The sequence below is a fragment of the Mus pahari genome, chromosome 5, assembly GCF_900095145.1.
Source record: "Mus pahari chromosome 5, PAHARI_EIJ_v1.1, whole genome shotgun sequence".
Taxonomy (NCBI): domain Eukaryota; kingdom Metazoa; phylum Chordata; class Mammalia; order Rodentia; family Muridae; genus Mus; species Mus pahari.
In genome coordinates this window covers 51,067,506-51,093,417 of record NC_034594.1, presented here as the reverse complement: position 1 = coordinate 51,093,417, position 25,912 = coordinate 51,067,506, and the positions used below count along the sequence as shown (strand labels likewise).

At 45.6% G+C, this 25,912-nt stretch overlaps 1 protein-coding gene across 1 annotated transcript in view; it reads left to right on the top strand.

Moving 5' to 3' along the window:
* The window catches only part of March4 (membrane associated ring-CH-type finger 4), a 109,817-nt gene that overhangs the window by 80,346 nt on the left and 3,559 nt on the right, over window positions 1-25,912 (top strand). The window contains exons 2-3 of the mRNA XM_021198775.2: window positions 4,882-5,037; window positions 10,021-10,213. Coding sequence (XP_021054434.1) covers window positions 4,882-5,037; window positions 10,021-10,213 — 349 coding nt within the window. The remainder of the gene's footprint in view (window positions 1-4,881; window positions 5,038-10,020; window positions 10,214-25,912) is intronic.

The following is a 25,912-nucleotide window of genomic DNA, read 5'->3' as shown; positions in this document are numbered from 1 at the left end:
CCTATGTTCTTCTCTTATCTAGCATCTCTAAGGTAAAGATTTCCTCAAACACCCCCAGTGTCTGTAGTAACATGAGGGCATTTCCGGACTGGGAATCTAGAATGCTGTCCCAGAACAGCAAACGTTCATAGAATGTCCTTTCATCTTAACCTCTCTCTGTGACCTAGTTAACTGTTTCTTAAGCCTCTTGCTTCTTTATTACCTATTTGACTTATCTTAGCATGACAGTAGGAAAGAAGAATTGCAATAAAAAATGAACGCTTAAGGAAGTGTGAGTTAAAACTGTTATTTGGCAAGAGGGCTTACTGGTGCTGGGGACTGTGAAGCACCTTGTATGCTTCATCGCGTTTGATCTTTCTTTTAAGGAGGTAAGAGTTATGTGTACGTGGAAGAAACAGCATCCCGGAAGTTAGGGGCTTGCCTACATTTGCTTGGCTAGTAATGGCTGAAGAGATATTCAAAAAACCAAAGCGCTTGATTTCTAAAATGCATGCTCTTAGCCACTCTCACAGACTCTGTCCCTTGAAAGCCAGAGAATTAGAGGAGATCCCTGTTTCTTCCTTGTCCTAAAGCCCCGAGGTCACTGAAGAAGTCTCCGGTCCCTTGGCACTTAGTGAGCCCCCCAGGATCTCTGGCATTTGCTGCATTCTGCAGATAAGTTTACTATAATCTGCACCAAAAGGGTGGGGGCCTCAGGGGCTGGGCTTCCCCGCACTCTGGGCCTGTGTAGTTCAGGCCACACTTTTCTTGCACATCACTGGTTTGCCTAGTTAATGGGGTATCGGTGAGCAGCATAAATCTCGGAGGATATGAACATGATGGAGTACCAGACTGTGTGTAATGAAGCAGGGAGAAGAGACAGAGCTACAGCTGGCAGTCATGGGAGATGTGGCTGCAGGGCCTGAGGTGGGCTAGCAATGTCCCTTCCTCCTCCAGAGAAGGAGACAGGAAGAGACACAGGCATCAGTGTGGTGAGACCCGGGCACTGATACTGGTCAGAAAGCCCTGACTTCTCCTTTTCCTCATGTCACCGGCTGACTCTATGACACGGACTCTACATCACATCTTCTCTTGTATTAGGGTATGTTAATACTGGGAGCCTGGGGGAAGTGTGTCCATCCCAGTTTCCATATTACACCATTTAAACTTGTGTATGCATGGATATGTGCATACAAGAATTTGATTGTGTGTGTGTGTGTATGTGTGTGTGTGCATGCGTGCGTGCATGCACATGTGTGTGTATGTGTGTATGCATGTGGAGGAACTGTATTGCACGTATGTGCACATGTATACAGAGTCTAAAGGTCAGTGTCAGGAGCCATCCACCTTCCCTTGGTGAGACCAAATGGAGATTGCCATTTTTAAGCGAGGCTAGCTAACCAGTGAGCCTCGAGAACCTTCCTGTCCCTGCCTCCCTAGCTCTGCGAGTCAGGTAGAACTGTGCCCAAGCTTCTTTGTGAATGTTAAGGACTAAGTTTCAGCTCTTCACACTTGTACACCAAGTGCTTTGCCAACAAAACTGAGATCCTGCTCCGGTTCCCCCTCCCCACAGCTTTCCTCATTTTTAGCTTTTAAGGAGTTTACTGTGAAGAACATCTTCATTAAATTTAACATGATCCTTTTTTTTTTATTTTGCTGCCAGTTATTTCTATTCTATTGTTCTTGAAGACACATGGGTATAATAAGATGGTATTTTACCCTAACCAGTAAAAGGATTGTGGCCCTCCTCCTGAGGTACATAAAAAACATATCCTAGGCAATTGGTATAGCAGGACTAACAAGTTTAAAAGAGCTTCTTTGTGGATTTTTTAAAAATATAGTATTTTTTTCACCAGATCTACATTTTAAAAGGAGTTTTAATGCCCTGGTTACTAATAGTCTCAGTGCTAGAAGGAATTCCCCAGTCTGTCTTTGGGTTGTCCAGTGTGGATGTTGGGGACTTAACAAATGGCCTGGCTAAGCCAGCTCCCTCTGTAGGTAGTTATGTGACTCTCAAAGGGCTCTAGCTAATTGTCCCCACCCAGAGGCCAGGAGGAGAGCCCAGATCCTGTTAAGGGTTGTTTTCAGCCAGTAGCTCTTCTGTGCCTTTTCTCTTTGCTGCTGCTCGAGAAACAAGGGTGCTGACTGCTGTCACTTGGTTTCATTGCCAGCGACCGGAAGTAATGTCTTTTACCTGATGGGCGACTTGACATGGCTGCTTAACAACCCGATTAATCAAACCTAGCTCATTCTGTTAGAATTAATGAGCCTAGGAAACGCTGCCACGAGTAATGAGGGCTTTGCCCCTCCTCCAGCACCTCTCTCCACTCACCCCTCCCATTTCTGTCTCACAGCTACAACCACTCAGTACCATGGGGAGTTAGAGTTTGCTGTACTGAGTGGCCAGCGGCATGCGCAACTCTTGCCTGCTCTTCCCTGCTAGTCATCATAGAACCCAAGATAGGCTATGTTCTAGAGAGATAAAATCTCTTGTTTATCAAACAGAGACGCCCATGATTATCTGCCAAAGTCAGATTGTTGTACCATAGGCACTGCACTGGGTGCTAGAGATGCAAAGGTGTATAAAGCTTCCCTGTGAGGGAAGCCGTAGTGTAATGACCCGCAGACAGATGGAGAAGGGCCAAAAAATGAGATTGGAAAGTGCCACAGCCAAGAAAAGCTATTGGTACTTGAAGAACAGAATGAGGTTTCCTGGTGCTGAGTACCTAAGTATCTACTACCCAGGTAACTCATTGCACACAGGTCCATGGAGTTCCACGTACTACAAAAATTACTGGGTTAATAAGATAAATATTGTTTCTCTTCTTACAAAGCGGGCAATGCCAGAATCTAGGAAGACGTTTGACTTAGTTTTTCACTTTGTCATTCAAACACAAAAGGTTGTCTCCAAATGTAGGACTTGGCACCAGTGAAAGGGGTATAAAGATGTGAACATCACCTCTGTCTTCAGAGGTCCTTTGGAGGGCAGATAGGTACATAAATATATCCTTGTGATTATGTGTTAAGTTCTCTCAGAGTGAGATGCTAAATTCATCTAGCATAAAGTCCTTTTGGGTTGAAACACCTATCTTCACCTGAGAAGCCTTGGGTGACTCTTCGGGATGTGGCATTAGATCCATACAAAGACCAGAATTGAGCATTTGAGTAGACTGGGAACTAAAGGACTTCATACAGGCCAAGATTACAATTTTGCATATAGAAGTTAAAGTGAAAGGGACCAATGTTTCCAGAAACCAAAGGAGGAGATGCCTGGTTCTATAGTTCACAGTGAATAGCAAGACTAAATATGCAGATGGATATACTTAGAGGCCAGAAGATCCTGGACTTGCTTATTCATGGTTGCGAACAAAGCTTAGTTTCCTAATTGATGAAACAGCCAAACAAGCAGGGAAATGATTCAAGTGGCATTACCCCAAACATAGCATCACAGGGCTCAGGAATTGGGCTGTGCATGGGTCCTTTGAGTAAGACAGAGGAACTGAATCCAAAATAAGTGATCTGGGATGGAAGCATGGAGCATAAAGGAGGAAGTCCAGAGGGGATGCAGAGCCCAACTGTTAACGTCTCTGCGAAAGTGAATAAAAGAGCTGAACCAGTGGGGATTTAATGAGCCAAGAGGGTGGACAGTGAACTGGGAAGGAGAGAGCAAAGAGAGAGAGAACAAAGGGAGGGAAGTGGAAGCTGAGAAGTGGTGGTGCACGCCTTTAATCCCAACACTCCAGAGGCAGAGTGGATCCCTCTGAGTTTGAGGACAGTCTGGTCTACAGAGTAAGTTCAAGGATAGCCAGAGCTACACAGAGAAACCTTGTCTCAAAACAAACAAAAAGTGGGAGATGGCAGAGAGAATAGGTGGTGAGGTTCATGGAGGCACTTTGGGGCCACCATATCTGGTGGCAAGAGTCAAAGTTTTTAGTCATGGCTATCTGATGTTCACGGAGAGCTCTAGAGAACAGCCATACCCTGCCGTCCGGTTACAAGGGGCTTCAGATCCTTAACACCTACCTTTGCCTGATGGTTTATTCTCCTGCTTCCAATGCTCCTAAGTTGGTCTTTTGTCCTTTGCCCCCAAATTGGCTGGTGCAACCAAGGGCTTCGGCAAGGACATTGGGCAACCACCAAGACCCCATAGGATTCAGGCCTGACCTACATGGAGAGTACCACTGGGAGGCCCGGTGTCTTCGTGTACTGGCTTGCAGGAGAATGAAAAAGCTCAAGGTTGGAGTACTTCAATGGCCTCTAGGCATCTCTAAACTCAAAGTCAGCCATATGTTCGCACATGTTAAAACTGACTACTGAGAAGTTTAGAGAAAAGAGTCCCGGTAGGACTGGGGATAGTCTGTGTGGGATCACCAGCAGTACTCAAAATACAAATCCCATTGTATTACCTCACCCGTGGCTAGCTGGAGATGGTAGTGGCTGTCCTGCTTTTGGTCTGAATTCTCCAAGTCACTCCTGTCTCCACCAGCAGATTTCCATCACTTGTGTTGCTTCTCTAGTCCTGTGGGCATTTAAGTTTGGTTGAGTTTCTAAAAAGAAACTCATGGAGCCTACCACCCACCATTGGACTACAGAAGGCTTCCATGGACATCCTAGGTCTTAGGCAGTTCAAGACTCATTTCAGGTCTTACTAGGTAGGAAGAAGGTCTCAGAACTGGTAGTTTAGCTGCCTAAAGCTGCTTGGATTCTATAGAAGGGATGCTGGAGTCCAGGCCTCTTCAGTAGATTCTGGTGCCTCCAGGCAATATTTGTGGCTCGGACCAAGTGGCCTTATCTGGGCTATCAGAGTGGCTCAGATCAGGGTTCCAGTATCCATCTACCTATCTATCACCTGCTGGACTGAGGCTCCAGTCTCACCACAGTGCCTCTTTTTCTTCTCCACAGGGAGAGCTGCTAAGCCCATGCCGCTGTGATGGTTCAGTCAAATGTACACACCAGCCATGTCTCATCAAATGGATCAGTGAAAGGGGCTGCTGGAGTTGTGAGCTGTGCTACTACAAGTACCATGTCATCGCCATAAGCACAAAGAATCCTCTACAGGTAAATCCAGGGCTTCCTAGCCGGGGTCCCCTCATTACCTGTTTTATAGGAGGGGAATTACCAAACCTCAGATTCAGGGCAGCTTGGTGCCACACAGTCAGGAGGTGGGGAAAATGGTCTTTTTTCTTAAGTCTAGTCAAGAAGGGGAAAGGTTGTGCAAAGACAGGAATATAACATATATGAGGGGAAAGGTCACGGGAGATAGATGGAAGGGATAGAGTAAGAAAATATATGAGTTAATAAGAAGAGGAAAGGGAGAAAAAAGAATAGGATATGGGAAAAAGGAAGGACAGAAAGACAAGAAGTGAGGGAAGGAAGGAGGGAAGAAAAGAAAAAAGCAAAGAGAAAAAGACCAGTAAATTGGGAAGAGATGGTGGGAAAGTGAGGCTTGAGTTTAAGCCAAGGGTTTGAAAAGAAGTTGGGTAGACCAGATGGCTCAGTGGTGTTTTCAGACTTTGATTTGCTTGTATTTTACCTGGAGTTTTAACAAGTGGATTACAATTCACTAGTCTAGAGCGGGGTCCTAGAGCCTGCATTGCTAGCAAGCTATGAGGGATACTCCTGCTGGCCCACTGACCACACTTCCTGTGACAAGGGGCAGAGTGTGAAGGAATGGAGAAGAAACAAAGAGGGACAAAGAAAATGAAGAAGCATGTTGACAAAGTAACAGAGGTACTATGAGAGGTATGGGACTACAGGGACAGAATTAGAGTAGAGATCTAGCAGTCAGACTGGCAGAACTCAGGGCTCTCTCTTCCCATTCCCCCCTCTCCTTCTCTGCTGACATAGCTATCCTCCCCACAATTGCTAGTCCTATGTCAACCAGCCAACTCAAGCAGTTTTCCAGTAAGAGTGCCACATGAGTGCACACACACAGACACACACACAGAGACAGACAGACAGACAGAATAAGACAGAAAGACAGAGAGAGAGAGAGAGAGAGAGAGAGAGAGAGAGAGAGAGCACTCTGCTTCTGAAAATATTTCCATATACACATCACCAGTCAAGTAAGCAGCCATGTAATCAATTAGCCAGCGAGACAGTGGGGATGGAGACAACAGATACCTAACAGTTTCCCTCTTCTGTGAGTGTGGCAAAGAGTCAACCTTGCAAACCCAGGAGGGTTGGAAGTGGGTGACTGTAGTAGGTAGGGTCTTTGCATTGAAGAGCATCTGAAAACATGTAGAATTGTCCTGTGGCATTCCCCATGGGGTACCCTCGGGAATTGGGGGGGGGGGGTAAAGGCATCAGATTCCCAGGCATCTCAGCCTCTTGATGGGATGCCCCTCCCGACTGCTGGCTCCATCTTCAGTCATTCGTCTCAGATCCTGAGATGTCTTAAAATAGCAGTGCTGAGCAACAGCTGATTCCAAGTCCTCAGGGTGCAGCGGAGGTCTGAGCATTGACCCGCCCTTTCTTTACAGCTGATTCAGACTTCAGGAAAGGTCAGATCCACAATCTATGAACTCACTCTAAGACACCCCCATCTTGGTTCCACCTTTGACTCATATAATGAAAAAAAAAAAATCATTCAAGTATAGCTTTGTTTTTTCATAAAGAAAAGGTTATTTTAAGTCTATGTCAGGTAAGTAAATGGCAGTACTGGCACCACCAGTCTGTTAATCTATTTCCAAGTTACTACCCTGACTTCAATTATGAATTTTTAGGCACTGGGGACCTCTCTGATTATGTTGGTCCTGAAAACTCAGTGATGTGAGCCAAGTAAATGCCAATTCCTTTTTCTATATAGAAGTAGTTTGGACTTGAAACTGTGCTGTATGGTTGTGTCCTAAATTGTTCCAAGTGTATGTCCTGGACTCCTCTGGCCTAGCCAAGTGTCATACAACTGTCTGCTTGGTCATAGTGATGACCCTCTGTGCAAAAAGCCCAGCTAAGTCCTATCTGTAGAAGCTGAGTCCCTATTTGTAGAAGTTGGGGCTGGCAGACCTGACTAAAAGCTAACAGATCAATGGATAGGGTTTAGCCATCAGAGCAGGGAGGTACCTTCCCATATATCTTGGCTCTCTCATGCCCTGGTTTGTGTCCCAGGCAAAGATGTCAGAAATAGTTCAAGTCTTCATTATGGAACAGAATATTAGTGACCTTCTCGAAGAAGGGTTTGCATCTAGAATACCTACTGAGAAAGGAGCCATAGCCTTGTGGGGCTTGAGACCCCATTGCCTGCTTCCCTCTTTGTCTTTGATAGCTCTGAATAGCAACTTTATTAGTGCTAGCTTCCTGTGGTTTTAGTTAACCATGGCTGCCTGGTACCCAAAAGCACTGAAAAGGAAACTGCAGGAAGAATTAATAACTTATAATTGCATATTGTTCTGAGTAGAGGGAGAAAATGCCATGCCTTCCTCTCCATCTTCCCCAGGACGTGAGTCATCCCTTTCTTCATCATCCAAACCGTATGTGCTATTTACCTATTAGTTACTGAGCAATCACCTTGGCTAGCAGATTAGCTGGCATGAGTCATCACGCTACTTGGTCCACTATTGTCAGAGGTTTCAGGTATTTACTGGGGGGGTGGGGGGGCACGAGGGCCTTGGAATGCATCCCCCTTAGATGAGAGAAGAGTATGATATATTAATGGACATTTAATTACTGCTTGTTAAATGTTAGCTCACGCATAGTATCAATTGAACCCTGGAAACAACTCAGTGGAATGCTATTATTATTCAATGCACAGGTTTAGACAATGGAGGCAGAGAGTGATTCATGGACTTGTTGGAGGCTGTACAGCTAGGAAGCGGCAAAGCAGGTTGCTGTCTGCAACAAGAACTATGGTTCCTGAGTCCAAACACCTACTCTGTATGTAGTAAAACATAATACAGGCACACATACACATGTGTACTCACCCTGTCCTGACAAGTTCATATGTGTCTTTAACACTCACAATAGTCTAGGAAGAAAGAAGGACCAATTACTTCCAGCTTTAAAGAAGGCAAAATTGACGATCATCATGATTTATGGTGACTTCTCGCTCACACTCAACAAGTCTGGGGACACGGCTCAAGCAGAATTGGGTCCTCTGATGCCTTATTTGATGTCCCTTCCTGGTTTACAGAAGAACATCTCCTCCTTGCACTCTACCCATTGCTTTCCACTTCCTGATGCTGCGGAACTGGAGTTCACAGGGAGAAAGTCTTATTTATGATCTGGTGATTAGAACCTCATTTAGACCTAGATTCTGAGGGCTTGAGAGATGGCTCAATGGTTAAGAGCGCTGTCTGCTCTTCCAGGTTCAACTCCTAGCACCCACATGGCAGCTCACAACTCTGTGGCTCCAGTTCCAAAGGATGCGACACCTTCACACCAATGCACCTAAAATAAAATTAAATACGTAGGATGAGAGTCTGGTGTTCCAGGTATTTGTTGGTGGCAGTGGGGCTTGGCACCACCAAGGCCCTTCTCCATTCCCAGCCCTCCTGTCAGATCTCAGAGCTCTCTCCTTGCAGTGCCTCCTGTTCCACTCCCATGGAGCCTCACGTGGGACAAGAAGGAGCTCTTGTCCGCAGCGTCTCATCCTCCCTCTCGTTCATCACAGTCACTTTAGTCAGAGGCCCTGCCCATCAGAATGTTTGGAGCAGAAAGGAAGAGAGTCAGGATAAAGAGGCCCTTTCTGTGCTTCTGTGTCTTTGGGATTATGAAAGAGGAGAAGGAGTTGGGTCTTACTGTTGCCAACCCAATTACAGTTAGAAACTCTCTTCTAGACTGTTCAGGGTTGGCCCTGGAAAAAGCATTTACTGTACATGAGAGAAGTCTACATGATAGGGCCATCTTCTGGAGAATGCCTTTGTTATGTGTAACCCTAGGCTGGGGAAGCACTGGAAAATTTAAAGGGCTAATGCCCTGTAATGGGATGCTATCAGTGTCATTAAATGTTAAGGCCCATGTCCTATATCTGGATTAAAACTGAGATATTTTCCAATACCTACTGTTCCTTAGAGGCCACTGGCCTACCCCATCTGAGCCCAGTGATGTCAGAGGGAGGGTCCCAATTGGCAGGTGGAAGGCACTGTGTGTGGAAGGCACTGTGCCTTCCCTCTGTGTTTCCACCACAGTGATTCCTGGGTGTGCTCCAGGAAGAACACACACATATCCATGATGGATTGAGCATGTAAATTCTAAGACTTACATGGTCCTGAGGCTGTGGGTGTCATAGGGTAAGGGTCTTTTAGTTTTATCCATTGCTTTAGTTCTAGCATCTAGAGTAGTGGCCAGGCACATGGAAATGGTCAGTACTTATTTGCTGAGTGCAATGAGCCTAAACTAAAGTCCTACTCAAGGCTAATTTAGGACATTGCTCCATAGATGAAACATAGAATCATAGAATTCCATAGCCCAAGCTCACCCACACTCCAGCCTCCAGCTCAATAGTGCTGTAAGTACACTGGTTTCTTTCTTCTGTTTAAAAAGAAAAAAAGGAGTTGAAATACAGTTGGTATATTGCGAACTGTTTTTTTTTTTTTCTCCTTACTCCCACATGTCGTGTCCTCTTCTTCCCTGTCAAGCTGTTCATCTCTGACGTGTACATTAAACGGTGGCCAAGGTGGTGGTGTAGAAACAAAATAAAAACAGTCAAAGGGTGACCTGTGCCCTCTTGGCACCTATTAGTGAGGGAATCAACTGTGCTGCGCTAGAAGGAATATTCTGGCACCTTGGTGCAACACCCACACTAGCTCTTTATTCTTCTTCTCACCTTCGGATTTCCATGTTTTTGAAAGTCAAATATAAGAGTCTCCTCCTCAGCCAGGCCTGCCCAGAGTCCCCTCGTTACAGTGACATCTGATCAGTTTATACAGTACATGTTTCCTCGGCATCCATCGTATAATATAAAACTGCAAAGATGTCCATTGTACTACAAGTGGAGAAGCCCTGGCCTAAGCTCTAGGCCAGTGAACTGCTGGAGCAGAAGAAAGAGTGTGGGCATGGGATACGGGCACTCAAGCAGCTAATCTGTCACTTTCTCCTCCTCAGTGGCAGGCCATATCCCTGACGGTCATCGAGAAGGTTCAAATTGCAGCTGCCATCTTGGGTTCTCTCTTCCTCATCGCCAGTATCTCTTGGCTCATCTGGTCGACCTTCAGTCCCTCAGCAAAATGGCAACGCCAAGACCTCCTCTTCCAGATCTGCTATGGGATGTATGGCTTCATGGACGTGGTGTGCATAGGTGGGTCTGGGGGCTTATCTCTGGGGGAAGTGATGAGCTACCTAGTAAGGAAATGGGGAAAAACAGGCCTCAAGATCCTCTTTACTTGGAGGCCAAAAGAGAAGCACTGGGCTTGAGACCCAAGATCTAGGATGAGGCCACAGCTTAGGCATAAGAGGTGGGTAGGGAAGAAGGGGGGGCTGGGCAAAGAAGAAAAATTGAAATCATTACCAAGCAAATCTGTCTCGCCCAGTTGAAGACGAGGATGAAGCTTGACTCTGAGGTAAAGATCAGTTGGTGGGTTCATCTGCCTTAGGCAGGGAACGGAAGGCTTCTTCTCAGTTGCACACCCTACAAGCCATGACATGTCATGTCTATACAGCAAAATACCCAGAAGCACCATGATGAAAACGGTCTTTGTATTTTTCTGTGTGAATATATGTACATGTGGGTGGATCACATGTGTAAGAAGGTTTGCACATACAGGCACATATAAGTGAGCATGTGAGCAACACACATATGGGGGGGGGTTGTCAGAAGACAATTTTGTATGTTGTCCTCAGATGCCTTCCACCTTTAGTTTGAGACAGGGTCTGTCATGGTCCTGAAACGTTGCCAGGTAGGTTAGATGAGCTGATCAGCAAGTGCCAGGCATCTACCTATGTCCACCTCTCTTCTCACGATTTCCAAAATTATAGACATGCTACCACAGCTGGCTTTTCATGGGGACTCTGGGAATCAGAACTTAGTTCCCCATACTTGTAAAGCAAGCTTTGCTGGTAACTAAGCCGCCTCTGTGGCTCCTACCTCTTTCTTCTTCTATAAGTCTATTCTAGTATTCCAGATTTCTCTAATCTAGTCCTTTGGAAAGTATGTGTAGGTTGGGGTTCCACACAGGCTCAGGAGTTTGGGGAGTAGGAAATATAATGCTGATCTGAAGCCCCATACCTGCTTCACCATGAGCTTCTGAATTGTTGTTGTTGTTGATTCTAGGTACTATTTTGTTTGAAAGGCTTAAGTGTTTTAGGGAAAAGTTAAAACCCACTTCTTCAGTTCCCACTTCTTCCCCTACCCAATGCTCAAGTCAATGTTCTGCCTCCTGTTTACCATGGCTCATGGAGGACTGGGTCCTTTTTCTTACAACAGATGGTTATGGCTACTGATGATAAAGATGCTTGTTCCATGCAAATGAGGAGGTGGAAACAGTCCTGGTTACTCTGAGTGAAATTGGAGCATGCTTGGACACTGGCCATGCATCCTCATCTGGAACTTTCATATCCCCAGGCCACAGGACTGGGAGCCTTGTGCTACTGAAAGTCTCACAGTGCTCCTCTTGACACTGCTGTGCTACTTCAACTATGCCACTCTGCTCTGTTTGTCAGGAAAACACCTAATAGTAATAAATTTGGCTGAGATGATGGTGATGTGGAGTTCTTTGGGGTCATGTAATATTAGAAATTGAAAAGACCTGGAGTGTATCACACTGATCACAGAAGCCAAGGGCCAGTAATGCCAGACCTTGTGTGTTTATCTAATCCAGTGTATTTTGTCTGGCTATGTTAATTCAATATATCAACCCGAGGGACAAAGACTACTTTCCTTATTTTTCAGATTGTGAAATATTGAAAGGTGCATCTTAAGGTTAACTCAATAAGAACATAAGAACTATAGTTCAGTGCTGACCCTAGAGAATTCTGGGCAGTGAAATAAAGTGTCATGTGACACAGACATGGAGCTGGAGGTGATGGGCAGCAGTTGATGGCCATAAGCAGACTCCTGTGGTGGCTGTGATGATGGCCAACAGTGACGCAGGTGGTTGTAAGGGTAAAATTCTACATCAGTTGCTCTTGCTCTGCAGTCCTGTCTGCAGCTGTACAGGTAACACTGAATGGGTGTGAAAATATAGGGGCTTTCTGCAGGGAGAATCAAGTAGACGCTGCAATATTCACCAAGGATGTTTTTATTTTGGGTCTCAGCCTTCTTAGAAAGCAAACTTGGCATCATTCTAAGGAGTGCTAGATAGAAACTCAGGCTTTCTTCTGCTGGAGAATCCTCAGCATGTCCCTCTTCCATATGCTCCTGAGTCCAGGCTCATCCCTTGGCTTCCAAAGCCACCAAGAGCCACAGTGTCATTGCAGGATCAACCTGAGCATGGTTTTCAGAGCCCCCTAAAAATATGGGCTGGGAAAAAAGGTTGAGTAAAAGATTCCATATCCGAGGTCCAAGCTCCATGAAGACAGAAAATAAGCCCTACACAGTGCTGGCTCAAAGGTGCTAAGGCCAGAGGCAAACCATCTGCTGCTGTAAGCTTCTGTGTTTTCTGTTTTTCAGGCACCAAGACCAATTTGTTCCCTAAAACTATTAAATAGCCATGGATAATAAAGACTGCATATAAGCATTAAATGAGTAGTTCTTTACGTATAGGTCTTTTTAAATGTTTTTACTTTTCTATTGGAATAGTGTAGTGAGTTACAGTTCAGGATGGTGCAGGGACTCTGCGGAGAAATTCCACTGAAAGCCAAGAGCAAACACTGTCTGTTTACTGCTTGTGAAACCAAATCTGTCTACTGCATAGCTGGATTCATCCAGCTGGCTTTTAGGAGCATCGGTTGTCACTTAGAAAACCAAGAGTAATGATTCAAAGAATGGTCTTTAGTCCTCATTAAAGGATTTTGCCAGACTCTCTAGGTTCCCCATCAGAGGCAGTCAGTTGACCTCCAGGGTTGAGGTAAATGACTTTGAATGTGAGTGTATCAATGGGTAATGCAGTTCCTGATACAAACGGCTCCAGAAGACAATGCATTTCTTGGATTAGAGTCTTAATCTTGTAGACCAATGCATGCAACTATGAAAATCAAATATAAGTTAATGAGAACACAAACCACCAAATCCCTAGAAAGAAGCAATGAGGGCGCAACCCTTCGATGATCAGAGGGGTGAGTACTGTGGTCATATTTCACAGGTTGGTAAAGCTCAGAGCAACTGTATTCTAGACCACACAGCTAAGCACACAGTGGAGTTGAGAATGGGACTAAGAACCTCTGGCTGTAATTCCAGGGCATTTTCTATAGCCTATTGTATCTCTGGTTGCTCTATATGAAATTATATGTACCAATTAGGGATGACCTCTACCCTAGCAATATTGTAACATAGAAGACATCAAGGGAGGTAGAAATGAACCCAGTCATAACTATCAGCAGCAATCAGAAGTTTGCTAGGCCCCATCTGTTCCAGTCTTGTGTTTGGGATCCAAGCTATCAGCCATGGTTGTACCTTTTAAAAAGTCAGTGCTGTTTTTAATGCCAATGGAGAAAGAGGCTTTAGAAATTAGGATGGAATTTGGATAGCCTATCTGTCTATGATATCCTCTGTCAAAGGGTATTTTAGGTTAGGTAAATCAAATTCTACTGATGGACATGGACTTGGAAAATCTATTCTTTTATACACAAGCATTATCAAGAGGGCATTGACCCCACACTCGAGCATGAGAGGCACCAGTTCTAGTGGATCTTATGGCCCATGGAGGGGAGTGACCACCAATGCTCAGCAACCAGAGCTTGTGCTGTAGTCTGAATTCAGACATGAGCCCCAGGAAAAGGAAACTGGGTCAGAGGGCTTGGGGGTGGCTGTATCCATTTCTTCAACAGCATTTATTGGTTGCCTTGTGCTCCCCCCAAAACCAAGAGACATTAAAAGAGAGGTGAACGAGACATATCTGTTCAAGAACCTAGTCTATAAGCACACAATAACTCACTGTGGGGTTTCTGTTGGAGGCAGAGAGGGAGACAGAAGAGAACAATGAACTCCCTGGGAAGACACCAAAAGAATTAATGAAGGAACCCTACCTTAAGTTAGTTTCAAAAGAGAAATTAAATCTGTCCAAAAGAGGGAGAAAAATATTCTAGGCAGAGGGACTTGTGTGTGGAAACACACAAGAGTGAAGAAGGTATGCTTGGGAGACTGAGTGGGTTTATATGGTTCAAAGGCAAAGAACCAGGGCAGGAGGTTAACGATGAGCAATGAATTTGGGGAAGATGGCAGAGGCTAAATCCCATGGGGCCATAAATCATGTGCTAAGAACTCCTACAGCACTTTGCTGGGGTTGTGGAAGCAATGACAGAATTTTACATAGGAAAGTCTGATTAGACATAGATTTCTAAACCTATAAACTTAACAACTGTGGGAAGGATAGATCAGAGCTGGATGGACTGGAAGTAGGAGGGACCAGCTGAGAAATAATTATCTAAGCAGGAAACAGAGATGCAACACAGACAGTGTAAAGGTGACCTTGAGTTCCACATAGCTCGTGGAACGGATGGAATGAGGTAGACAGTCACTGGAACAAAGGTCATTCAAGGGTATACTTTGACCATGAAACTAAAACAAAAAGAGCACCCCGATCTTAAAATCCAGGCAGGAGGGGCAAAGGCTTTCCCTAAACCAAGAGTTTGCAGTCAAGAGAAGCCAGTCATCGTAGGCAGCAGAGATGAGAAGGCAACTCCAGGAAAGGTGGATTGGAACCTGGGGGTGTGGCTGAAGCAGTGGGTGGGGTCCGGGGGGAGGGCTTTCATAGCAGGTACTTCTTTCCTGTGAGATAGAAGATGTTGAGGGCTTTGGGCCAGTCCTGCAAGTGTTGGTGGCTGCCTGGAAGAAGGAAAATGGCAAGAGAACGTAAAAGCTTTAATCCATGCATGGGAGTCTATTAAAAGTTGGGTCGGATTTGAAGCAGATTTGGAGGCCCACAGGAAGAGCTGAAATCATGGGTTTGATGAGTTAACGTAAGAGGGATGTTCTAAGGAGAGGTGGATTAAGGATGTAGGACAGGTTACATTTAAGGGATTGATGGAGACAGAAGGAAGAGAACAGGAGAAACTGAGTCTCTGATGTCAGAGTGATGGTGTCTGGACTGACAGGCATGATGAGGTAGAACTGGTCTAGGGCTCACAGCCACATCTCACCCAGTCTTTTTCTAAGATTGTGTTCTTTTTATTTTTTTTTTTAAGATTTTATTTATTTATTACATGTAAGTACACTGTAGCTGTCTTCAGATACTCCAGAAGAGGGAGTCAGATCTCATTAAAGATGGTTTGAGCCACCATGTGGTTGCTGGGATTTGAACTCTGCACCTTTGGAAGAGCACTCAGGTGCTCTTACCCGCTGAGCCATCTCACCAGCCCCCAAGATTGTGTTCTTAAGTGAGCCTGTACCATCTTTCTCTGCTTTCCATTCCTCCTCTGTGGAGCTATCTAATGGCTGCATCACTGTTGGGGAATGAGATGGCACATGAAGATAGTAGGTCCTCAGGAATAGCCGTGACCAGGGTAGGAAGCACTCAGTCAGAGTGCAGTCCCCTTTAAATGAACAAAGATTTGCCAATTGTTACCACAATCTCAATTCAGTCTCAGCCAAGACAGAGACGGAGCCTGATCCTGACTTCCTGGCACAGTCTGCTTTTATTTTGAGCATTATCTTTTCTTGAAGGCTCTTAGTTCCCTCACACACTCACCTCCCTTCACCAAGATCCACCTCCTCCTCTTCCATCATCTCTAATGATGCTGATGTCTGTAGCAGAAGTTGACAGACCCTTCCAACAAGCAAATGGGGGCATTCTCTGCTCCAGTGTGTGACATTATTAGGACTTAACAAGGGAAAATTAATTTAAAGGTGTTGGTACCAAAAATAATTTTTAATCACTCCACAGACCTAAGAGATTGACCATCAAAAAGTCAACACTGCAAACTGAGGCTGTCGTCCTTGTCATGTCTGTTTACCTTTGTCCCTTCTGAGTGGAGGAGAAAAAGAAGAAGAATGCCTTTGAGATTATTTCTGAACCCTAAAACAATGGTAGAGTATTTTTCAATAGTAGAGCAATTGTTAGAAGTATAGAAACAGCTGTTTCTTCTCTGTGTGGTCCTTTGAGGTCGTGTCTTGTGATGTCTAGATATCTTGCCCCTGTTCTTAAAAAGTACAAAGATTTAACTGGGAATAGGAAAAGGGAAAAATACTTGTGAAACATTTGTAATTGTGTATCTAATTTTAGGGGCAGTGAGATAGCTCAGTGGGTAAAGGCACCCTCAGATCCACATGGTGGAAAGGGAGAACTGATTCCTGCAAGTTGTCCTCTGACCTACACACACACACACACACACACACACACACACACACACACACACACATGCACACAAATAAATTTATAAATATAACTTAATTTTATTCAGATTAACTCATCACTCTGGGTAGAAATGACTCCACCTGTTGAGCTATCAATCCCCTCCTTAGGAAACTGGGCAGAGAGCAGACATAGCCTGGTCTGATAGAGTCTAGGAAACCAGATTAGTTCCCTAACAACCTTTATGGCCTTGGGCATATATCCTCTTTATAAATGAGTTCCTCATCTATAGGATGAGAGTGTGGAACCTAATCATCTTTGAGATCCTCCTAGCCTAGGACTTAGAAGTTACTTACATAGTAAGCGGATGGTAGAGTCCTCAGAGGTTAACAACTGAGGCTGTAAGGAATCCCCAGTAATGTTGGGCTGGACGTGAGAAGTACCAACCTCACAAATGGACGAGACGGTTCTTGGTCTATACTCTGTCATCTCCAAGTAGCTTGTCCAGTTTCTGGATACATGCTGACTCATATCTTACCACCCAAAGCTTCCTGTACCCAGTCATCGCTGTCCACAGCACGACTGCCAGATACATCAAGAGTGAGGGTGATGGATTTAGAAGAATATTTGCCAAGTTTGCACCACCCACTTGACAGGACACCCCACAGAGAGGCACTTCACTCTTCCAGATGTACCCACAAAACCCAAAGTATTCTAGGAACACCTCTTTGGGACTGTTCGCAGTGTCAGACCTATTCAGGAATGGTGTGTCTGTCTATTGGTAGGTTTGCGATAAAGAACAGACCTAAGCAAATAAATAACATAGATGCTAAAACCAGTTAATACACTTGGGGGAACGCCAGGACACATGCCATCAAGACACAGACTGCTCTTCTCTGAAGGTGTTAGGGAAATCCAGCAACCTCAGTCATCCAACCATCAGTGGTTTAACCCAGCAAGGTTTCAGAGCACCGAGGGGCTCTCCTCCACACAATGAACAAGGGATCCAAGCTCCTCCCACTCTGTAGCTGCATTGTCTTTAGGCTTTTAAGCCTTTTGCTTCTTTCTAGCAGAAAAACCCTCCTCTGACACTCTCCAGTCAGTGTCTACTTCTTAAACGTCAGCCTGACTTTGTTCACATTCACACCAGGTATCTGGCCCCTCACGGTCCACACAGGGCAAAGGAAATGTCATTCCTTCCCAGTGACAGCTGTATATGGAGGGAGGACCGTGGTGGGATTACAGCCATCTCTGTCGCTGTGAGCCCACCCCACTGAGGGAAACCTTCTGAGCCATGATAGTCTGATGGAAGAAAAACACCCGAGCTCCCAAATATTATCGGTTAAAGTCTCAAAGGTTTTTAAGAGCCCAAATTCTCCATGGATACAGAATACGTCAGTTATTTTTGCATTACTGTAACCAAAATGCCTGACAGAAACCACTTAAACCGGGGCCATTTGTTTTGGCTTGGGATTTCTCAGGCTGGAGTCCACTCTGGCAGGGAAGACACGGAGGAGGGAATGACTATCTACCAAGGTGGGAGCATGCGGTGGAGGGTTGCTCATATCATAGAAGACAGGAAGCCGAGAAAGCAGCCTGGAATCCGGAAGCATACCACCCTCAAAGCCTTCCTCCAGCGTGACCTACTTATGCCAGCCAGGCCCCGCCTCCTAATGACTCCACAGCCTTCAGAATAGCACAGGAGTCAGGGGGCTGAGAGCCTGCGGGGGCAACGGTTCAGAGTCAGACAATAACACAGAGTTTCGGTATGTCTGCCTACACAAACAACTTTTTAAATTTGCAATAACATATGTGAAGCACAGCCTGGCTCGCCTGAGAAGCATGAAGATGCCTCCCCAGAGAGTATGAGGTGGCTTTGCCAATCTGGCGTCCCCAGCCGCACCAAAAATAGCTGGCTTGCTGGATGGCTGGCTCGCTTTTATTTATTTATTTATTTATTTATTTATTTATTTATTTATTTATTTATTTGTATAGAATGAGATAATGTATATTTAATTAATAATGATGATAAAATACTAAGAAGCATTCATTATGCACTGTGTTCTAAGTACTGTGAAAAGAGCTTCATATACTGAAGTGCTGGGTTTTGTTGTTGTTGTTTTTTCTTAATCTTCTTTACCCCATGCAACTCTGTGGCACGGTTGCTATTACATTGCCCATCTGCCTGATGGGAAAACCAAGAATGAGACTCGGATGCAATTCTGTGTTGGCCACTGTTTAAACAATGTGTCACACATTAAGACATATATTGAGCAAGAGATCTTATTAGTAGCACTAATAGAAGTTATACATAAACACGATTTAAAAAAAAAAAACTGTTACCTTCTCTGTAGTTGTTTGCGAGGTGCATGCACACGTGATTTGGAGTATCAGCCACACAGCACAGCTCTGGCTTCGATACACCTAGGGTGATGGCCCCACCTCACAGACTAACTGCATTTCCTTGGACAAGGAAATTTCTTCCCTGAGCTCGGTTTCCTCTTCTACAAAATGGAGATCATAAGATGGCTTACCCACATTTGTTTCTGTCACGAATAGCTCATTTTGCAAAGCCCTTTTACGATGACAGAACATCGTAAAGCATTCAAGAAACATCATCGTCGCCACGGCTGTCACCATCATCATGACCTTCATCATGGTATGAGGAACACCAAGCCCCATTTCGTAGAGCAAGAACTCTCAGCCTCACGAAGGAACCCTGCAAACAAACCCTAACTGCACAGATCCTTGCAGAAACACACCCTTCCGTGAAAGCAGTGTATATTTGAGGCTCCACATTTTCTCTCCCCTATGCATTCCTACTGCATAAATATCACTTCATCCCCAGGCATTTCACCCCCATATTTACTTCCTCTGAAAAGGCTTCTTACGGGTCTGTTTTTGTCCTGGGTGAGCAGAGGGGCTGCAACGGTTCTGACTCAGATGCCAAAGACACTTTCTGTACCTTGATGAAAAGCAACCAGCTCTGTCAGGTAGCTGCTAGGTGAGAGTTCTGGCAGAAGTCATATCAAAGGGGCGTGCCCCCTCGGTGCCTAGGCACTGACAGAACACTAAAATAATGGAAACAGAAGGGAAACTGGCTCCCCATTGACCCTCATCAAACAGACTGGGCATTTTTCATCCTTTGACTCTACTGTGGGACTGAGGCACCTGGACCCACCCATCACCACTTCCCTGGGAAGGCCCCTAGCAGTGTATCTTGGCCACACTGTAAGGTACATGTAAGACATGAAGATAAGTCCTGGAGAATCCTGAGCAGGTAGCGAGGCCAATCTGATTTCTCCCAGAAGCAACCACCAACGTAGATGGTTATATTTCTTTCTTCTACACCTGCCAGTGGAACTCACTTACTTTAGTGTAAGTTCCAGGGTTGGCTCTTTAAGGGGTGCAATCTGGAAAGTGGGTATTTGACCACAGTGGAGCTTCAGGTAGGGACATAAGGTCACACCCCCACAGCCGTCTGGCAGAGGTGATGCATTGTAGTTTGAATGTGAATGTCTCCATAGGGTCATGTATTTGAACTCTTGAACCCTAACTCGTGGCACCGCGTTCGTTGGAAGGCTGTGGAGCCGTTAGGGGGTGCAGCCTTGCTGGAAGAAGTAGACCACTGTAAGTGAGCCTTGGAGCTTTATAGTCTGATCCTCCACTTTCCGTTTGCTCTGCACTTGCTGACTGTAGATGCAGGGTCACATAGACCCTTCCTCTCTTAAACTGCTTCCTGTCAAGTATTTGGTCACTGTGATGAAAAAAAAAAAAAATCAACCAATATAGAAAGCCTTTCTAGGGAAGAGGTTGTACTGCATGCAAGGCCACGGTGGGGGGAGGGGAGGCCCCAAAGGGAGAGCTCGACCCTGCCCACACCTATGGAACCACTTGGTCTCTACAGCACCTTTCACCCTGGTGTGCTAGTCTCTATAAACAATGGCTCCTCCTAATGATGGAGAAGGAGAATCAATGCCTATGGGGACAGGTTGGCAACGATGGTGACAGAAGACGTACCGGTGTCATGTGCTCTCCTTCCAGTGACCCATTTCACGTGGCCACAACGTCCATGCCTGCCTCGGGCGGCACTCAGTGAGGAAGGGAACACAGTTCCATCTTGCTGATAAGAAACTGAGTCTCACAATAAGCAGGTTCTCTGCTGAAGCCAAAAGGCTTGGGAATGGCAGACACATCATTCTCTCTGTGCTCATAGGCAGGCAATTGACTCTAAATTGTGAGGGTCAATGGTCTTTGGGTCCAAGAAGTGGCTGTTTCTACCATTGCCCTACATTTTAGCACATGGCACATCCGGAGAGAGTATACTTTTAAAATGTATGTGTAGTGTGTGTGTGTGTGTGTGTGTGTGTGTGTGTGTGTGTGTGTGCACTCATGTGCAGGTACATGTGTGCACTCATGCATGTAGAGATTAGAAGTCAATGCCAAGTGTCTTCCTCAATTGCTTCTCTTCCTTATTTTTGGAAATAAGGTCTCTCACTGGATCTGGGCCTTGCTCTTCGTCTATACTGGGTGGTCAGTAAGCTCTAGGGATCCTCTATATCAGCTTTCCCAGAGCTGGGATTAAGGACATCTGCCACATATATTTTACATGGACGTTCAGAATCCAAGCTCAGTTCTTCATGTGTGTACATCAAGCACTTTATTAAATCTCTTCCTCTTCCTCCTCTTCTTTTTTTTAAAATTAAAATGTAGCCAGACAGTGGTGGTACATGCCTCTAACCCTAGCACTTGGGAGGCATAGACAGGCAGATCTCTAAGTTTGAGGCCAACTGGGTCTACAGAATAAGTTCTAGGACAACCAGGGCTACACAGACAAACCCTGTCTCGGTGGGTGGGGGCGGGGTGGAGAATGAAAACTGAAATATAAAATGTAGTGCATTCCGTGCAGTAGAGGGCAGGGATAAGAATAAGACCTGTGTCGAGGCAGTGCCGCTCATCATAGCCCTCCATGGGTACCATCAAAATCACCCGAGGTCGTTGTGAGATGCAGGTTCTCAGGCCTGGCCCCAGACCTACTGACGCAGGCTTTCCAAGGATAGAGCCAGGAATATGAGTTACTGAAGACTCTGACATACACCTAAGTCTGAAAAGCGCTATTTTAGACTTGTCAACAACTTTCGTGTCCTTTTAAATCAGGACACTAGTGAGACATGAGGGTGTGGAGGTGACTTCTGGGTCACCGAGGCCATGAGAGGTTTCCCTATAGACTTCTTGATCAGCTTGGTTGGAGCTGTGATTGGACACATGGTGGGAAGCAGTATTGTGACCGTGGCAGGGGCTCAGAGACACAGAGTGGGCACCCAGAAAAGATAACATCAGATTAAGTTGTGCCTCTCTCACAAGAAAAATCCAATGGTCAAAATGCACCAAGGGAAGGGTAGGATTTTTTTTTTTTTTTTGAGAACTCCTTGCTGTTGCTATGGTTATAGGGTGCGGAGGAGCTATGCAAGTGGGACTACCTATTCGTGGTGGCCAGCCTTTTCATTCCTCGCAGTCTAAGCAAAAGGCCATTTCAGTTTAAGATAAAGATAAAGGGAGAGCGACAAGAGAAATGTCTAACAACCTGTAGCACCTATAACCCCGTGAGAAAGAGACACCCCAAAGCTGGAAACACTTTAAAGGGACGAATTGTCTGCTCTTCTGAAACTGGGTTTATCACAGATACAGCCAAGATGTGGGTACATTGCAAATAATTGCTCAGTGACTGTTAAATTGCTTAGAAAATCTCAGGAAAGGACTCAGACAAAATTTACTACATTCTGTACTCCCATCCCTCCCTCTTCCCCCCTCTCTTTCCTACCCTGCCTCCTTCCATCCTTCCCTCCCTCCCTCCCTCCCTCCCTCCCTCCCTTTCTCCTTCTATTTCTTTTTTCCTTTCTGGCTTGTTTTTGAGACAGGCTCTCATGAAATCCAGGCTGGCTTCAAACTCTCTGTGTAGCCAATGATGGACTCACCAGCCACATGCTAAGGATTCCAGGATCGCCCCCCCACACTGGCTTATGCAGTACTGGGGATTAAACCCAGGGCCTGACAAATACTGGCAAGCATTCTACCGATAGAGCTACATCCTCATCCCTTCCTTCTCCTAGGCTCAGACTCTTCACCAATAGCCCTCTTTGTTCACCTGCATCCCAGCTCTTTCTCAGCTCACAGCTGATCCCTACCCCTCATTCTTCTTGGCCACCATGTTGACTGACTGTCATCAGCCCCAGCAGATGAGCCCAAACTCATCCTCCTCATTTTTAAAGAATTCCTCCATGCAAGAAATCAATAAGTAATTTCTGAAGCAGAAGGCTGAGGGGAGTGGATGTGAATGAGGTAGTTTATGTTTTTCCAACTTTTCCCAAATAAGTGTTATCTAGAAAAACAGGTGCGCTCCTCCCCCCTCAGCCACCTATCCATTAAAACGGTTTAATTACTGCCTGAACACCAGACAGGCAATTAAAAGGCAGCATTCAAACCGAAAATTTAAGGCACCCTCTTCAATCAGAGTAAAACTGTCTGATCGAGAAGCTAATTAAAAATGGAGTGTCAATTCCAGCCAGGAAGTTGGGGGCCTCAAAAGCCCCCCAGTTCTCTGTACCAAGGCTCCTCCTTAGTTACTCTCGGAGGTGCTCCCAGGGCAGCCCTGGCTGTGGAGACTCAGTCAGAGCCTGTCATCTGGAAAAAGGCGAAGGCAGCGTATGCAAACAAGGCACGCTGGAGAAACAAATGAACAAATGGCGTCAGTACCATCGGTGCATAGGTACACATTTGAGGGTAAGTGGGAGTAATGAGAGTGGGCGCCCTTAGGGGAAGAGGGGAAGCCTCTTTGTCCAGCACCCATCACACTGAGTAAGGGGGCTCACAGGGGGTCTTTAGGAAATTATGCTCCCTCTAAACTATTGGGGCAATTTAGATATTGGGGTTTCCTCTCAGAGAGATGGTGTTTACCCCGGGGCTAGGAGCCAATGTGTCTTTCAGTGAACCCTTGAAGATACAGAGAGAGAAACGCAATATCAGGAGCTGCTGGATAGTGGAAGAAGTGGCAGTGGGTGACTGCTCTTCTCTCCCAGCATATGTCTGCATATGCCTTTCAGGCTCTGTTCTCCCCCTCCCCGCCCCTCACCCCCATAATGCTCTGGGATTACAACTGGTAGATCCTCAGAGGGGAAGGAGCAGGGTGGGAAGTCTGGGAGCTAAGAGACCTCAGGTGGTAGTGAGCGGCAGGGAGTTGTGAGCACAGAACAGACTCTCTGGGAGGCAGCTTCAGTGAGACAGCTCATTTTAATGGGGGAACAAAGGCTATTTAACCATTTGGGAGGTGAGGGTATAACATTGGCAGAAGCCATTAGCATGAGGAGGTGCTTCCTGGACATGACCTTATAAGGGGAAAGGAACTTCAACCTGCTTACATGTCATCCTGCAGTGGAGCAAAGGAGAGGGTTCAGGGCTATGTACACCCAACACGCAGGCCCAGGGCAGGGCAGTAATGACCTTACTCCTGCTAATCTCAGGATAAGATTTCCAGAGTTTGGACATGACTCAGCCCTGCTCTTGCCCCAGGCTTGTTCCTTGGGGCTCCCCATTTCCCTACCCCACATGCATCAAAGCAGACTTGTGCTAGGGTGAGCAGGTTAGGCTAGGTGACCAGTCCATATTGCTCCTCTGAGCCAGCTCTCGCCCTGAGGTTTCCGTGGCTGCAGGACAAATCCCACCTTGTCACTCACAGCCAGCCGTCTCCACCGTCACAGGCTCAGCCTTCCGACCTCTTCGTTCTTCAGACAGTCATCCTCTTCTTGTCTTGCTCCTTCCTTCTGCTAGCCTCTCCATGGTGACCTCTGGACAGCAGGTCAACATTAGTGACCTCTCTGGGTGCTTCTTTCATCAGAGCAGCTGGACTCTAAGATACTGCATCCCTGTATCTGTCTCTATAGCGGCTGTTCATCCCTTCTCAGGCTGTGGGCCAAGAAGTAGTCCACAGGCATCTCTCTGCCTGCCTGGACATCCATGCTGCCTTTGCTCCTCCATCTTTCAGAAGCCCCTGTCCTTTTAAATGCATCCCTGAGGGAGGGATCTGATGGAGACATACTATATAGGGCTGAGTGTTCCAAAGTCTCTCACTCTCTGCATGATGTCTGGCTGGGTCTCTGTATTTGTTCCCATCTGCTGCAGGAGGAAGCTTCTCTGACAGTGGCCGAGAAGGGCACTGATTACATTTGTCTTTCTGGGTCTGAGATACCTCGCTTCGTGTGATTTTCTTCTAGTGTGTCTTGTTTTCTAATACAGTTGTGCTCCAGCACTTATATTGACTTTGGTTTCATCTTTTTCTTACAAGTGACTTCTTTTGTTTTATTTAATTATCTGTTAAGGCATTCCATTAATTAAAAAATGCATAGCAGTCTTATAGTATCTTATTTCAGGATAGGAAAGGGGATGTTAAAACATACTTGGGGGTTATATTTAGGACCATTCACTAAACTGTTTGCCTTGAAACCATGAAGACCCTGAGTGGGCTCTGGGAATCCAAGCATAGGTCATGCGTGACAAGCACTTTACCGTCTGAGTCATGTCCCCAGCCATGGTGAGAGACTTCTTGCAATATCATCACATAGCAAAACATAGGACAGGTGAAAACCAACTGTCAGTCAAGGGCTCTTGATAAGGCACATAATCTGTTCATGAGGAGTGCATTGTCATGGCCTAATTACTGTGTAAAGGACCCGGTTTTCAATATTAACTCATTACTAACATCTGAGTTTTAAAGAAGATGCACTTAAACAACAGTGCCACCTCTATTCCCCAAAATTCTATCACCATCTGTCTTGTTAGTTTTAGTTAGGGTTTCTATTACTACATCAAAATGCCATGATTGAAAAGCAAGTTGGGAATGAAAAGTTTATTCTGCTTACACTTACACATCACTGTCCATCACCCAAGGAAGTCAGGACAGGAATCCAATCAGAAGAGGATTTTGGAGGCACGAGATGATGCAGAGGTCATGGAGGATGCTACTTACTGACTTGCTTCTCATGGCTTGCTCAGCCTGTTTTCTTATAGAACCCACCAGCCCAGGGATGGTGTCACCTACCATGGGCTGGACCCTTTCCCATTGATCACTAATTCAGAAAATGCCTTAGAGTTGGATCTCATGGAGGCATTTCCTCAACTGAGGCTCCTTCCCCTCTGATGACTCATTTGTGTGAAATTGACACAGAATCACCCAGTGCATCATGTAAATTCTCAGCTTCATATATCTTATTGCCGTTTGATCAACCAGTTGGATTTTTAGCAGACATCTTAAACTTACCATAACTAACGTGTGACTGTTAATACTGTGGTAAATTGAAGAATGGCCCCCAGAGACACACAGGGTCTCATCCTGAAACTGTTAAACTTTTGTGATGGGACTTTGCAAACATGGTTAATTCGAGTATCTTGAAGTGAGGAAATTATCTTGAGTTATTCTGGTGGTCCCTCCATGTAATCACTAGAGTTCTTATTAAGAGACTATCAAAGAAAAATGTGATGACAGATTAATAAATGTGATGACAGGCTTCTGTAAGGCAAAAGACACTGTCAACAAGACAAAAAGTCCACCAACAGATTGG